At 38.4% G+C, this 14,440-nt stretch overlaps 1 protein-coding gene across 4 annotated transcripts in view; it reads right to left on the bottom strand.

Annotated features, from left to right (window-relative positions):
• phf14 (PHD finger protein 14) overlaps positions 1–14,440 on the bottom strand; it is a 161,586-nt gene that overhangs the window by 122,206 nt on the left and 24,940 nt on the right. For all 4 annotated transcript variants that reach the window (XM_039606105.1, XM_039606104.1, XM_039606106.1 and 1 more), the window contains 6 exons: positions 8,445–8,604; positions 7,579–7,690; positions 6,413–6,550; positions 2,456–2,602; positions 1,309–1,579; positions 553–659 (listed from right to left, as the gene is read on the bottom strand). In XM_039606105.1, coding sequence (XP_039462039.1) covers positions 553–659; positions 1,309–1,579; positions 2,456–2,602; positions 6,413–6,550; positions 7,579–7,690; positions 8,445–8,604 — 935 coding nt within the window. The remainder of the gene's footprint in view (positions 1–552; positions 660–1,308; positions 1,580–2,455; positions 2,603–6,412; positions 6,551–7,578; positions 7,691–8,444; positions 8,605–14,440) is intronic.

The following is a 14,440-nucleotide window of genomic DNA, read 5'->3' as shown; positions in this document are numbered from 1 at the left end:
AAGAGGGGAGTGCGTTCACTCCTCCTCAGAGTGTTCTGGTATAGATCACACGTCTCCTAGGAGAGGTCGTATCTTCTCCTGCTGATATATGGTATAGCAAACACACGTATATCTGTTTGAGTCTAAGAGCCTTTTGTTTAGATGGACCGCTAGACTCCTGGCACCAGCTTTGGAGAGTCACACACACACACACACACACACACGGTATTCTTTGTTCACATGTATACCTATGTAAGATGTCATATGTTAATGAACTTATGCATATTCATGTAACCACAATAAAAGAGCAGTGTTACGGGAGAGCAGACGAGAGCAACTGGGGTCAAGCGAAGGAACGGCGCCTGTCCAGTTTTCTCCCGTGCACGTGAAACATAAAGAACTTTGCCTACTTCGTGTCTTGCTTGCTGTGCAATTACATTGCCTTCAACGTTCCAGCGAATAGGGTTAAGCTATAAACCTATCAGCACTAAAGGGTTTATTTTTGAAACTAGCGTATAATTAAAACAAATTTTTAATTATAGCAATCGTGTGTGTTTGAACTGTGTTCCTCACCTTGTTATACTCCACGTGTAGTTTTTCTTGTTCATTCTCCAGCTTATCTTTTAGGTTTTTCTGCTCTGAAATGTTGTCCTGGATCTGGATCATTCGCATGTTCCGCTCTGAATATTGGGGGGGTGGGGGATTTTTTTTTAAAGAAGAAAAAAAGGGGGGACACAAAAAGTGATTAATAAAGTTAAAGGAGCAGAAGAGGCGATGGTGGCAAATTATGCTATATTAGGTTCTAAAGGATAACGGAAAGGATAAGAAGGAAAAATGTAAATCTAGTACAACTTCTGCTTTTTCAATGTAGGCTGACTACATAAAACCAATAATACCATGGCTGCCACATTTAACGATACATAAAATTGTTAAATCTATGCACTGCAGACACACAATCACTAACTAACTTAGCATGCATGTCTTAGGACTTTTGGAGAACATCTGAGTAACTCGAGTAAACTCACGCAGGTATAGTGAGTACACATAAACGGCACACCTTTCTGTTCGTGATATCAAGACACTTTCAAATTTCCACTAAACTGTGCAATGGAGTGCTTTACAGTTTTCTAATCTCAGTGTTTTCTTCTTTAGTGTCAATTTCACTCACACAGCAAACAAGGAGCTTCTAAAAGAATTGCTGCAAAACATTTTCTCACTGTTCTCAAGAGACCTACCTACTTTAGCTGGTAAAGTGAAATAGCAGCATAATAATTAACACTTGACATAAAGCAACAGAACAGTGTGGAGCAGAGATGACAGTTTCCTCACCCAAGTAGTAGTTGACAAAGTCTGCTGTGAGAGCAGGCTGCTTGTGTTTCCTGCGACCATCCATGCTGGCACTGGTATCAGATGTGTCCACAGGGAAAATGTCAGTGCTGATGCCCATCAGTTCAGCCTTTCTCATCAACTTTCTGATAGCTGAGGCGCTAGAGGTCAGAGGTCTTGGCAGTTTTTCCCGGGGTACCCACGCCTGAGGACGGGTGTTTCTGGATAGCTCAGCTTTTGCCCTGTACTGCTGCAAGCGAGTAGTGATTCGGGCCTGCAGGTAGGACACATACAACCACTTTGCTGTTAGAAACAGTATATATTGTGCTCTGTTCTACTTTTAGTATATATAAGTAGCATCTACTTTCTAAAGAATTTCACACAACACGCTGTTAGGACACACTGAATTGCGGAAACCAGTTTAGCACATCGTTTTTTGCCCATTTGCAATGTCATCTTGAAGGAGGAAAGAGACTACGAAAGTATTAACACAGGGTGCTCCTTACAGTGTGGATATGACATGTATGCAGTGCTCTGTTTACTCAGTGTTCTGGTTGAAGACAGTTCTTTATGACTATTATGCCTAAGAGTTTGTGCTCCTCGCGCTAAGCACTGTATAGGTGTAATTGTATTTACATTTGGGGGAAATGAAAATTTCACATGCTGTCTTGCTTATAGTGCCTAAATTTGGTATAACTGGGACTTTTTGTGCGCCTGTCAATCTGATCTAACCATGCAGTCACATTTAGACCACCTACAACAAATACAAAATTGTCATCTAATAGAAGGTCGATCAAGGGCCACCTCAAAGTACAGACCAAAGAACTGAAAAGTGAGGGTTTAAATAGCAAAGAGCAGAGTGATTTCTACATTCTCTTGCAGTCAGGTGCTAAACTATCCGTGTCAGCTCAAACTGACGCTACTGCGTGGGGATCACCCCCCTCTGTCCCACACCTTTTGCTTTTGTGTGCAGGTTCATAAACACAATCACAGGAAAAACTGTAGCATTTCTTAAACTTGTTTTAGGGTGAAATATTATTTTGAAAATACAAATTTATCTCATGCATCCAAACTGTCATTTGTTATTTAGGCTAAATATAGTGCATGTCCCTTTTTTTAGTATAGATGGGATGGGCCAAACAATCCTTACCTGAGCTTCGGGAGTAAGCTGTCTCTCTCTCTCCTGCAGAGAGACTTTACAATAAGACTGTAAGGCCAGGTAATTCTTCCTTTTCCACTTTCTGTCAAAGCGGTCTGCATGCTGTTTGCAGTATGCAAAAAATGGGTCCGCGATGTCCTGAGGAAATAAAAAGCACTCATGGGAATTAACAGTTAAGATAACTGGTGGGAAAACAGGTATTAATAGCCTGTAAAGCTTTTACCACGTTGAACTTTCAGAACCTGCCACTCACTGAAGTAAAAAATCCAGCTGAGGCAGAAGCAGCGCTTTGCAGCTGCTGACTTCCTACAGTCATCTGTGTGCAGTCTGTTGTAGTGGAGCATTTGTAGCCGATTACCTGGATTAGGCTGCTGCAGTGAACAGGCATTTTTCCAAATACTCGTGTTATATGAGTTTTATTTGTTTTGCTTGGTGGACTGCAGTGACAATATTCCAAAAGAACTTAGAAAGAATGGATCTCTTGCAATTCATCGTTGGCCATTAATAGTCGTAATCAATCAAATCTGTCACTCGCTAGTTTGATTTCTTCAAGTGGTAGATGCTATATTGACAGAAGCTCTGTGAAGGAGGTGAGGAAAAATAAAATAAAATTAGTGTATTCTTTCTCGCCTTGATTTTACCGTTTGTCTCACTTTATGTATTGGTTAAAATTGGTCTATTGGTATTGTTATAGTAATATTCATAAGATTATTTATTAGATTTTTTTCATAAAGGTACCAAGTGTGGTAAAAAAAAAAAATGGTGGTACTGTGGTAAGAGCATCAAAGTTCTCAAGGGTACAAGATCATGATGGATGTGGGGCTGCAGGTATCGATTAGTAATCGAGTAATCTTTCAATTATTCCATGGATTAATCGAACAAGAAATGAGCAATAATAAGCATTCACAAAAGAAAAATCACAGGTCTTTCAGAATAAACTGCTCATTGTTTTCTATTTTAGAAATTATAATGTTTTAAAAGTTCAACTGCAAAAACTACGAAATGCTTAGTTGCCAAGTTCTGATCAATTCCCATCCCTACTGTATGTATGACTAATATATAAATAATCTCAAGTAGAGTCAAAGTCAAATAAAAGAAGATATACTATCATATATTACGGCATGGTATAGTTTATATGCAATCTAAACTATACCATAAAGCTTTTACCTTTACTCTTTCTTCTTGGAAGGCATTAATAGGAGTTCTGACAGTGTTTTATCTCCTAGATGAGGTAGATGGTGTCTGTTCCTGTGTATTAATTTTTTTGCATGTGTATCTGCATGTTTAAGTGTCCAAGTAAATGACTGAGTTTGTGTCTCTATGTATTTAAAAGAGTATGTGGTGTCTGCAATGAAGAAAAGCGAGTATATGAGCATCTGATGCAAAATCTTTGTGCTGCTAAAAACAAGAAGTTGTGACTTAACGTAGACATAATATTAATATTAATTCAGTGTCCAACCATTTTCATTGGCTTGTGAAGAAAACTTGTATTTTTACTTTTAAATATTAATTCTATTTATTTAAACACAATAGATTATATTATTTCACTTTCAATCTGAAAAATGTTGGAAGATATCTTTGTGTAAAATAGGACAGTTGCCGTCAGCAAGCTGTATAATTTAAAGTTAGGTTCACAGTTAACAGTTCATCTGCATATTTTAATAAAACTTCTGGAGGCTTATTGTAGATTTTTCTCTGCGTAAAACTAACAGCGGTGGATGAAGCAGCTACAAAACTTGCTTTTCTTCACATCAGAGTTTGTTTATCAGGTGCTTTAATGAAGGACTCCTGCTCACTTCTGTCTCTGTAAAGGTTTTAATGATGACCACAGGAAGGATACTGGAAACACATTTTTCTTTCACTCAAACTGAGCTCACCGTCTCTGTAACGGCTCCTCCTCTTTGCTGCGTGTAAACAGACTCCAGCTCCATGTTAAACTGTGCCAGAGTCATCATCACTGCTGCTGTTGTGTTATTAATGTTTTTGTTAAAAAAAAACAAAAAAACTGGGGACTGTGTGGGCTTAATGTTGTCCAACCTTTTATTCATGCGCTGCTCCTAAATATGTTTGTATTGCAGATGTCGCAAATGTGGGTGAAGCACTTGCGTTTACATAGTTTAACACATTGGCACGCTACAGAGCCGTGTGTTAAACAAAGCATCGAAGCAAAGAATTTGCGTCGAGGAATTTTTTTAATTGAATTATTCAAATTACTCGATGAATCATTGCAGCCCTAGTTGGATGGTTCAAACACAGGGCAAGACGTTCAGTTTAGAGACCTGCATGAATCAAGAAAAGTCTATTTGGAACTTAATTTTATTTTTTCACTTCTCAGTGACATTTTGGTTTAGTTATGATAGTTTTTTGCAGCAACAAGCATAGGTAGTGCAAACCCAAGACCAAACAGTTGTTTTTTGTTCTGCCAGTCACTACACATATGCTGCTTTCAGTTTCAACAGTTAATGCTGCTTTGTTTAAGGTGACTGTTATTGAGCACAGGAATTTATAGCATCAAGTTCACTTCCTAGTTTTTTTTTGTTGTTGTCGTTGTTTTCATGTTTGTTTGTTTATTTTAAGAGGTGCACAGCCAATAGCCATGACACAAAAAGTCATAATGCTTTGCTGTGCAGACTAATGTATTATTGAATTTAAAACATCCTTTTAACACATCTGACATCACAACCACTGAAGCTAAGTTAACGACACTGGTGTCGTTAAGCTGCTAACTGCCACAGGTTTTGGAGATGATCACACAGGAATTAACGATATTAAAGAAGTGGTTTGATATAAATAAATTATCATTGAATCTAGATAAAACCAAATTTATGTTTTTTGGAAACCAAAAGAAAAACATCAAAATAGAAATATGTGTTGACAATGTATATTTAGAAAGGGTAAATGAAATAAAATTTCTTGGTGTGATCATTGACCACAAGCTCTGTTGGAAGCCACACATTACTTATGTTCGGGGGAAATTGGCACGGGGCATTGCCGTCCTGGGGAAAGCAAAGCATATGTTGGATCAGAAAGCACTGCACATTTTATACTGTGCTTTACTACTGCCGTATATGAGCTACGGTGTAGAGGTCTGGGGAAACACATACAAAAGTAACACACAAACAATAACTATAATACAGAAAAGGGCCATTAGATTAATAAATAATGTGGGGTACAGGGACCATACAAATGCACTCTTTGTCAAAATGAAAGCTATTAAATTCCAAGACTTGGTGAAGCTTAAAACAGCGCAAATAATGTATAAAGTAAGAAATAAATTGCTTCCAAAAGAAATCTGTAAATTGTTCATAGAAAGAGAAGGTGGGTATAACTTAAGAGGAAATGGAATTTAAAATACAAAGTGCTAGAACAACTTTAAGAACTATGTCTATCTCAGTTGCAGGAGTTAAATTATGGAACAGTCTAACAGAAGAAATAAAGGAAAGTAAAAACATAAATCAGTTTAAAATAAAATATAAAACCTAATTTTAAATAACTATAAGAATGAAGAAAACGGGTTAACCCAGGACGGTAATGTCGCTGGAAATGGTGTTGTGGTTCTTTTTGGGTTTTTGTTTGTTTTTTTTGTTTGTTTGTTTTTCCATAACTTGTGTATCTGCAAATATACTCATTCTGTATTTTTCATATGAAAGAAACTATACTGTGGTGGGGCTTGCTTATTTCTTGTTTTTGATTTATTTACGTTTTATTTTGTTTTGCTTTTTTTTTACTTTTGTTTCATATGTTGATTGTTTAATTTAAGACTAAAAGAAAATTAAATGAATGAGAGGTAAAACTTGAGGGGGTAGGGACAAATAAGTAAATACTTCTGCCTACTCCTTTTCAAACAAATAATGAAATGATATTTTATAATGATTGCGAAGACACATGTTTGAAATGTTTGAAATAAAAATGAACTGAACTGAACTGAACTGAACAAGGTCGACCTACCTCCTCCGCTGCAGCCTCAGACAGGAGCCCCTCCCTCTGTGCACAGGTGACATGGAAGTAGGATCGACACATTCCTGCATCACAGCTGATACACACACCAGTCCTGGCAAAACGGGCATCCTCACAGAAACTGCACTCCTGCTCATAACAAAAATAACACGAAACATATTTTCATTTTTTAAAAATGCCAGTATGCAACTGTTTCACTGTTAACAGGTTTTCATTTTGACAGATATTTTGGATCATCTACTGAAATTCTGACGCTTCCATGTGAATTTCTAATTAAACTGTTTTCAGGTTTTACATAGTAAATCGGCCTCACCTTAACACTTGTATTTAGCACAAGTACTTTGCTTATACATCAGTTGAGACTGACGAAACTTTAGCTGAAAAGCATCTCTAAAGCGGAATTTTCTAGAACTTGTTCCTGGGACTGGAAACGTTGCCCCCACTAAGTGCCTTCTCAACAGGTAACTTCAGCAACTTTAGGGGTGGAACGTGCCACTTTTAAATTGTGCCCTTTTACTGATCATAATGATTACTTTAAGTAGAGCATTTCAGGTGTTTAATCAGCTTTGCTGCAGAAAAATGTCTGAATACACCCTCTAGGTCATGGGCGTCAAACTCAGCCCTCTCTGATCTTAAGTGGGCGGGACCAGTGAAACTCTCCTTTATGTCAATGTAAAGAAGTTACATATTTAACTTTTTCTACATCATAAAGAAAAAGATGCTGTGACAAAAAAAAATCTGTCAGCATGATGCAAGATTACAGAAAAAGTTCTGGCAGCTCATTACAAAGACTGTCCAGTTTTTCTTTTTTTTCTCAATGAAAATAAAAATGGGTTTCACTTTAGCCGCCACCTAATTTTAGAAATTCTGCACTCAGTTGTGCACTCTCCAATATCACTGAAATGCAGCCAGATCCTGCTCATTTTACATTTTCGCTCGTTTCTTCATATTTTTTCCCCGACACGCTTGTGTTTAAATCTGGCTCGCAGGTCTCGCTGTGTACCTGCCTGAACCACTACACTTGCTGTCTTCCGAACGCCCCCCCCCTCCTTTCAAAAATGGTACGACCCCAGTCTTTGCATGCGATTGGCCGCATGGCCGATAAACACTATTTACATTGAAATTCATCTTCATCAGTGAGCAAAAAGAGAACTTGCCTTGGCCCCATATTTTGAATAATTCATCTCTGTGAGTGTTACTGGTCGCAACTTATCAATGTCTCCAAATGCCACTCCAGGAACATAAAGGGCACAAACCACATGCACCCACCTGAAAACATCAAAGAATAAAAGCAAAATTGGTGAACAAATGGTACGAAGAATGGTAGAAAAATCCTGAATTGGAAATGGCTCAGAATCAGGTAGCATTATAAACATTTTGATTCCTGGATGCTGATTTCACAAAAAGCTGTGAACTGATAAATCATGGCTGTGGTTTATTTTTGCATTTAATGTAGAGAATTAGTGTAGACAATAACACACTTAATATCATGAAACTAGTTTCTCAGATACTCAAAAAGAAATTGACTCATAGATTTATGTAGCCACAGACTTGCGCTACAGTTTGATGTGAGACAGTTTCAAATGTGGACTTTAGGCAAGAGAATCCCAAGTCCAATATAAAGATATCCATCTCTAGCAAGCAACCGCTTCACAGTTTAATTTGCTGTGTTTTTCATGCTCTACTGAAGTAGTAAATTCATGTGCAGCCTGGCTGAGGAGCACTATCAGCGATAACGTGGCTGAAGTCTCCACGCTTCACATAACACAGTCTTTTCTCTCACTCCTTTTCTTCCTCTCTCTTCTCCTCCCTCCATTCCTCCAACAGTTCTCTTTTTCCTTCTTAATCAAACCTGCTTTTCTCCTCAGCACTGAATATATAACACAGTTCAGACCGTCTTTGGATCCCTGCACCATTTTGAATAGCACAGATCATTAGCTGTTATTTGTTTCTGAACATGTTCCACTTGCTGTATCTTCTAAATGGCAACTGACCACCAGGTCATTGTGCCACTGTATCCCACCTCCCAGCATCCGTCTCTTTGAAGATTCCATCCTGGTTGGGGCACAGCTCACAGCTGGGAGTGACTCCATTCTTGCAGGCATCGCAGAACCAAGGCTCTGTTGAATTCTCCGAGGCCGAGCTCATAATCGAGTCACTCTCGCCGTCCACACCGTAACACCCTGGAAGCAAAGACCAGTATTAACCTTACTGAACCTTACTGCTCCTGTGAGGCACGTGACAGATGCGAAGCTGTGCCATACAGGTTCAAGGTTAGGAGTTAAAAAAAACAAACAAAAAACAATTAGATAATTTTGCATTACTATGTAACATGGTCTGAGATCCACTGACACATAATTAGCATTTAATAATATAAACCTTAGGCTACACATTTACTCTAACAAAAATTCCTAACCTAATCAGGGCACAAAATATGTTTCCTTTAGAGTACCAACACAAAGACAGCAAAGGGGAAACTGAGAACTAGCCTAAAAAGCAGCTCACAGCTATCATTTCAGTGATTCTACTGTAGAAACTGCCACAAGCAGAAATTAAGGCTACAATGTGACTGCTAATCACTGCTTTTGTTTCCTGATGAAAATCAGTCTCTGGCTGGGCTTACGTACAGTCAATTTTCACATCATACTGGGATTATCTATTTCCTTTATGTTAGCATTCTGCTTTTGCGCATCCTTATAGATTCAATTCTGATTTTTTTTTATTTTTTATGACAGGCTCAGTATGCACTTTACCGTCACATTCCTGTCCCTTCACACAGCAAAAATAAAAGTAATGTCCTCAAAAGCTAGCTTGGCCATTTTCCTCCTCTGCAATGAGCTGAAGTCAGCACAAGTGAAGCAAGTGCAGTACACTACTGCATTACAGAAAAAGGTCCTTTGATTAAAGTAATGTATAACTCTAAAACGCCTTATACCAAACACTGCCCATGTGACATATCTGTATACCCTTTTCCTTTATTAAGACACGAATGTAAACAATGTAAAAAAGGGAAACAGGTTCACACGCCAACTGACAGACGAGGTCCAAAGACACACTGACAACATCTTTACTTGCTTCACTTTGGCAGAGCAACTCCTCAGATGATAACTGGCTCTGGTTGGCACAATCAGGGGAAACAACCCAGAGCTACCCACACCACAACAAGAAAATGAGAAGATGCTTCCTGGGAATTTCCAATCTTGTCATCCAACATGCCATAAGCTGCTTTATTCTGGTGTAGGCTCTCATGTCCACTTCAACTATACCCCTCCAATCCTCACACGTTCACGTCCCGTGCACATTTGTAAAGGTGGACAGCAGCTAAAAGATCTCCTTTGTTATAAAAATGTCAATGGTAGATCTTAGGCTGCTGCATATAGGGTATAATCGAAATTAAAAAAAAAAAAATCACATTGAAATTATGCAAACTGAAGTGAATTATGCTAAATAAGTGTGACAATTGTCATGAAGTAACTTTTGATACAGAGATAAAGAGAGAGAGTGACAACAGAACAACAAGGTGTGACTCAAAATCAAATGATTGGAGTTACATCGAGTAATTGGATGCCAACATCAGGTGATAGCCATGTCATACTGGAAAGGCGGAGAGAAGAAGGGGTCTATAAAACCCTTTGCAGATAATGATTAGTCGTTAGTTCCTCAGGGTTTCATAGAAGTGTGCAGGAGATTAGAAGACCCTGCATCACACAGTAGATTTTGCAGCAAGAAACCAAGAAGATTTAGCCTTCTTTTTCCAACCCACTATGGACCACAAATTGAATTTATTATTTATTATCCAATATGGTGCTCACTACATACTGGATGGGAACTATCTAAGGAGTTCCACCCTCCTCAAAAAGGTTTTTATACTCAATGGCAAAGGTTTTCGCTCTCCTCTAAAAAAAAAAAAAAAAATTCAAAACTGACAATAGATATTTAGCAACAGTTTAGATCTTAGGGTAAAGATAAATAAACAGAGCCCTGGGGAACATTACTGATGACAGGTCAAGCTTGTAATCTGATTTTTTTAAATGTACATGCCAATTACAACCTGAGAGATATGGTTTAAAATCAGGCAAGGGAAGTGCCAATGATGTCAACCGATTCGGATCTCTTTAAAAGAATATCATGAGACACTGTATCAAAGGCAGAGCTCAGATCATAGAGAAAGCATGGTTAACAGCCCAAAGTCAGTTGCTATTAGTGGATCATTGGTGATTTTGCCCTGGACTTCCTCTGTAGTGTGAAGTGGCAGAACACCAGACTGAAATTGTTCAAACAAATTATGTTAGTAAGGTGAGTAAGGTGATTGTTATTAAGGTGAGAGTAAATCTATAGAACAACATATTTTTTAACAACTTTTTGAAAGAAATGGTAAATTTGCAACTAAACAGTAGCTTGAGGTTCACCAGGTTTCTTAAGTGTTAGAATTATAAAAGCTGTTTATAGAGTAGAGGAAAAAACCCAGGGATCAGGGAAGAGTGAATAATAGGGGTGCAACAATACTCGTATCGATATTGAACCGTTCGATACAGTGCTTTCGGTTCGGTACGCATATGTATCGAACAATACAAAATTTTATATTTATTTTATCAACTTTTCTTCTGACGATGCTGTCTGTGTTGAGCGCTCAGTGGATCTGCATTCGACTACCCCGCCTAGGCTGCACTGTCGAGTGCAGATCCACTGAGCGCAGCGCAAGCTAGCAAGACAGAAGCTAAGCTCGTTGCAACATGGCAACTGCCTCAACGCTGCCCGAAACTGAACCTCCCCCACCCTCTTTCAGATCTGGCATTTGGAGCTATCTTGGTTTTCATGTGAAGTATGACCCTGATGGTAAGCGCGTCATGGACAAAAGTAAAACAGTATGTCGGATGTGTTTTTAATATTGCAATATGAAATAGATGCTATACAGTTCTGAGGAGTAACACCAGAGCATCGCATAATATCAAGAATACCGCCCTTAGAGTCAGACTGAAAATCAATAAATTGTTGTAGGCCAAAGCTATTAAGAAATGATGAAGAATCTCTCATGACAGTGTCTAGATGTATATTAAAATCACCCAGCAAACTAACATTGCAGGAGAAAAAACTTAGAAGCTGGATGAAGCCAAGCAAACACATTTTAATATTGTCCTCTTAATTTTCTGAGGCTGCCTAAACAATTACTTGGCTGATGTGGTTTCTATGGCTGCTATTACACCAGGCATACGTGCGCTTTACTACCAATGAGAGCAGCAATCAGCGCTCTCCCTCTGTCAGGGAGATAACACTCCAACTCCTAATTCAGTCAAGCAGCCTTTGGGCTTTTTGAGCAATGGGAAAGACTCAAAAATCAAAAACTTAGTGTTCTGCATGCCACACTGGGGAGTCAGACAGCCCATAAAAAGCAAATACTGGGGTAGACAGAGTTGTTTATTCAGCTCTACACTGTTTGGTGGGCGCGTGTCCTTTTCTGATTGAGAGACCATTTGCTGTGTGCCATGGTGAATCACTAATTCTGAAATCTGCTCTTCAGAGGCTGCTGGGGCTCTACCCTGAATTTTTAAAACAGGCCTCTGGTTTTTCCTTGGAATCAACTCACTCGTGCAATTAAGTCACAACTGCGGTTTGTCCTAATCTTTAAAAAGGAAAATCTATTTCAGAATCAATTCTAACCCTTCAACACCACTATTATGTATTCTACCTCAATTTTGCCCCCACAAGATGTACCAAGGGCAGGAGGCTTAAAAAAACGGATCTTCTAGGCAGTTCATCTTTACTTATTGAGCTCCGACTGTGAAACTGGGGTTTGTGAACAACCACCGTGCTGGTTTAAACGATGTATGGTTGAACTGTGCCACAAATCTTTGGTGTTCCTTTTGAACTGAGATACAAAGCTCAGACCGTTAAGCCATGGGTTGCTGGCTAATATGAGCTAAGCTGACAAAAAGTGATGACTATAAGATAGCTTCATAATCCCTGAAGGAAAGATTATCCCTGTCAGAAATGATGGACTTGGCAGGAAAAAAAGAAGGTAGAGTTGACTGAACCACATAGAGAACTGCTCAACTATACTGACATTTTCTGAAGAAAATGTTTTGTTTATGTTCCACAAACACAAAATACATCAGAAGTAGGTGTACAAGGTTACAGAATAAAATATAAACTCCTTTTCACAGGTATTGTGAAATGTATGCATTTTTTAAATTATTTTCACTTAATTATACATTTTGCTTTTTATCAATAATAATGCTCATTTACAGTATACTGGAAATATTTTCTCCAACCCCATCTCTAGTTTAAAAAAAAAAAACATGAAGAACTTGGAAAAGTATGTTCATTTTAAGTTGATAAGTTTGATAAATGGTTATTCATGTGTTTTTATCCCTGTCACTGTAACATAGCTGTGTATCAAATTAAAATAAATCTCAGGACAAGAGGCATTTTTTTTCATCAGCCAAACTTGATGAATGTACAGAGGTTTAGTGTTGTCCACTCCAGTACAGGAGTCCCTATACTGTCTGCTATCTGAAAGACTCTTTACAGAGCCAAAAGAAAACCCTGACAAATGCACCATTACTAAAGTAGTCTAGACTGCAGATACAGCTCACCTTTCATCTCTGACTTAAAGCCATTTATTAGCTTGTTTTAATCTTAAAAAAAAAACCAGTTTGTGATCTGTGAAATGAGTCAGTATGTTAAGAGTACTGCACCTTTTTAGCAAGGGTGCATAGCATTCGTTCTTCAAGTATTTATTCTCGAATGTGTAGGTGTTTTGTTTTACCCCTACTGATCCAGTATGAACTCAAAATCAAACTACATCATTATGTTTTTCGACCACCAGTCAGACCACCACTTGTAGACAGTGTGACTAGAAAGTATTGCTTTACATCATCACTAGAGGTGCAACGGATCAAAAATCTCACAGTTCGGATCGGATCACAGTTTTAAGTCACAGATCGGATCAATTTTCGGATCAGGAAAAAAAGAAAAGAAAAAAATTTAACATTTACTTATTTACTTATTGAAGTATTTTTTGCCTGTTAAAAACATTCAACTCAAGACTCATTCCACGCAATTATATAAAAACAAATTATGGTACAATATAAGGCAGTATAGGGCTTTGTATCTACCACTCAATTCAATTCAATTCAATTCAATTTTATTTATAAAGCGTCAAATCACAACAACAGTCGCCTCAAGGCGCTTTATATTGCAAGGTACACCCTATTATATATATATATATATGTATATATATGTATATATATCGCACTCTGCTATGATATAATGAGCTGTGACGGTCACGTAGCTTTCCGTGTCCTTGGAGGTCTACCCATTTGCAGTTAGGGCAACAGAAGATGCCTGGGACAGTTCATCCACAACTTTAAACTTTTCCTGCTCATACATGCTTGGAAGGATCTTGGGACTAAAGTGGACGCGCAACGGAATATCATAGCGTGGCTCAAGCACGTTCATCATAGTTTAAACCCCTTGTTTTGCACAACGGAATATGGTCTACGGTTTGCAGTTAAACACCCCAGTAGCTGTTGTAATAGCTTTAGCCCAATCGGATTGGGCAGCAAAGGGCTGCTTAAATACCGCAAACTCCTCTGATGCTCCACTTGGACCGCTAGCGCTGGCCATAACTATCGCTTGACAGACCCACCACGCTCACCATACACATACTTTTTTTTTCTTTTTCGAATCTTCGGATCACGTGCGTGCTGAACCGTGGAGTGGGATCGGTTCGGATTACGGATCAACCGTGATCCGTTGCACCACTAATCATCACTATAAAAAACACCATTCAGAGAGCAAATATACAATAGTTACGGCCTTAGCAGGGCCTGGTGTGGTTTTAAATTTATATACAGTGGCTTGCAAAAGTATTCGAAATTTCCCACATTTTGTCACATTACAGCCACAAACATGAATCAATTTTATTGGAATTCCACGTGAAAGACCAATACAAAGTGGTGTACACGTGAGAAGTGGAACGAAAATCATACATGATTCCAAACATTTTTTACAAATAAA

This window comes from Oreochromis aureus, linkage group 22 (genome assembly GCF_013358895.1).
Source record: "Oreochromis aureus strain Israel breed Guangdong linkage group 22, ZZ_aureus, whole genome shotgun sequence".
Lineage (NCBI taxonomy): Eukaryota > Metazoa > Chordata > Actinopteri > Cichliformes > Cichlidae > Oreochromis > Oreochromis aureus.
The sequence above is the reverse complement of the archived record's forward strand: the minus strand, read 5'-3'. Positions and strand labels throughout refer to the sequence as shown.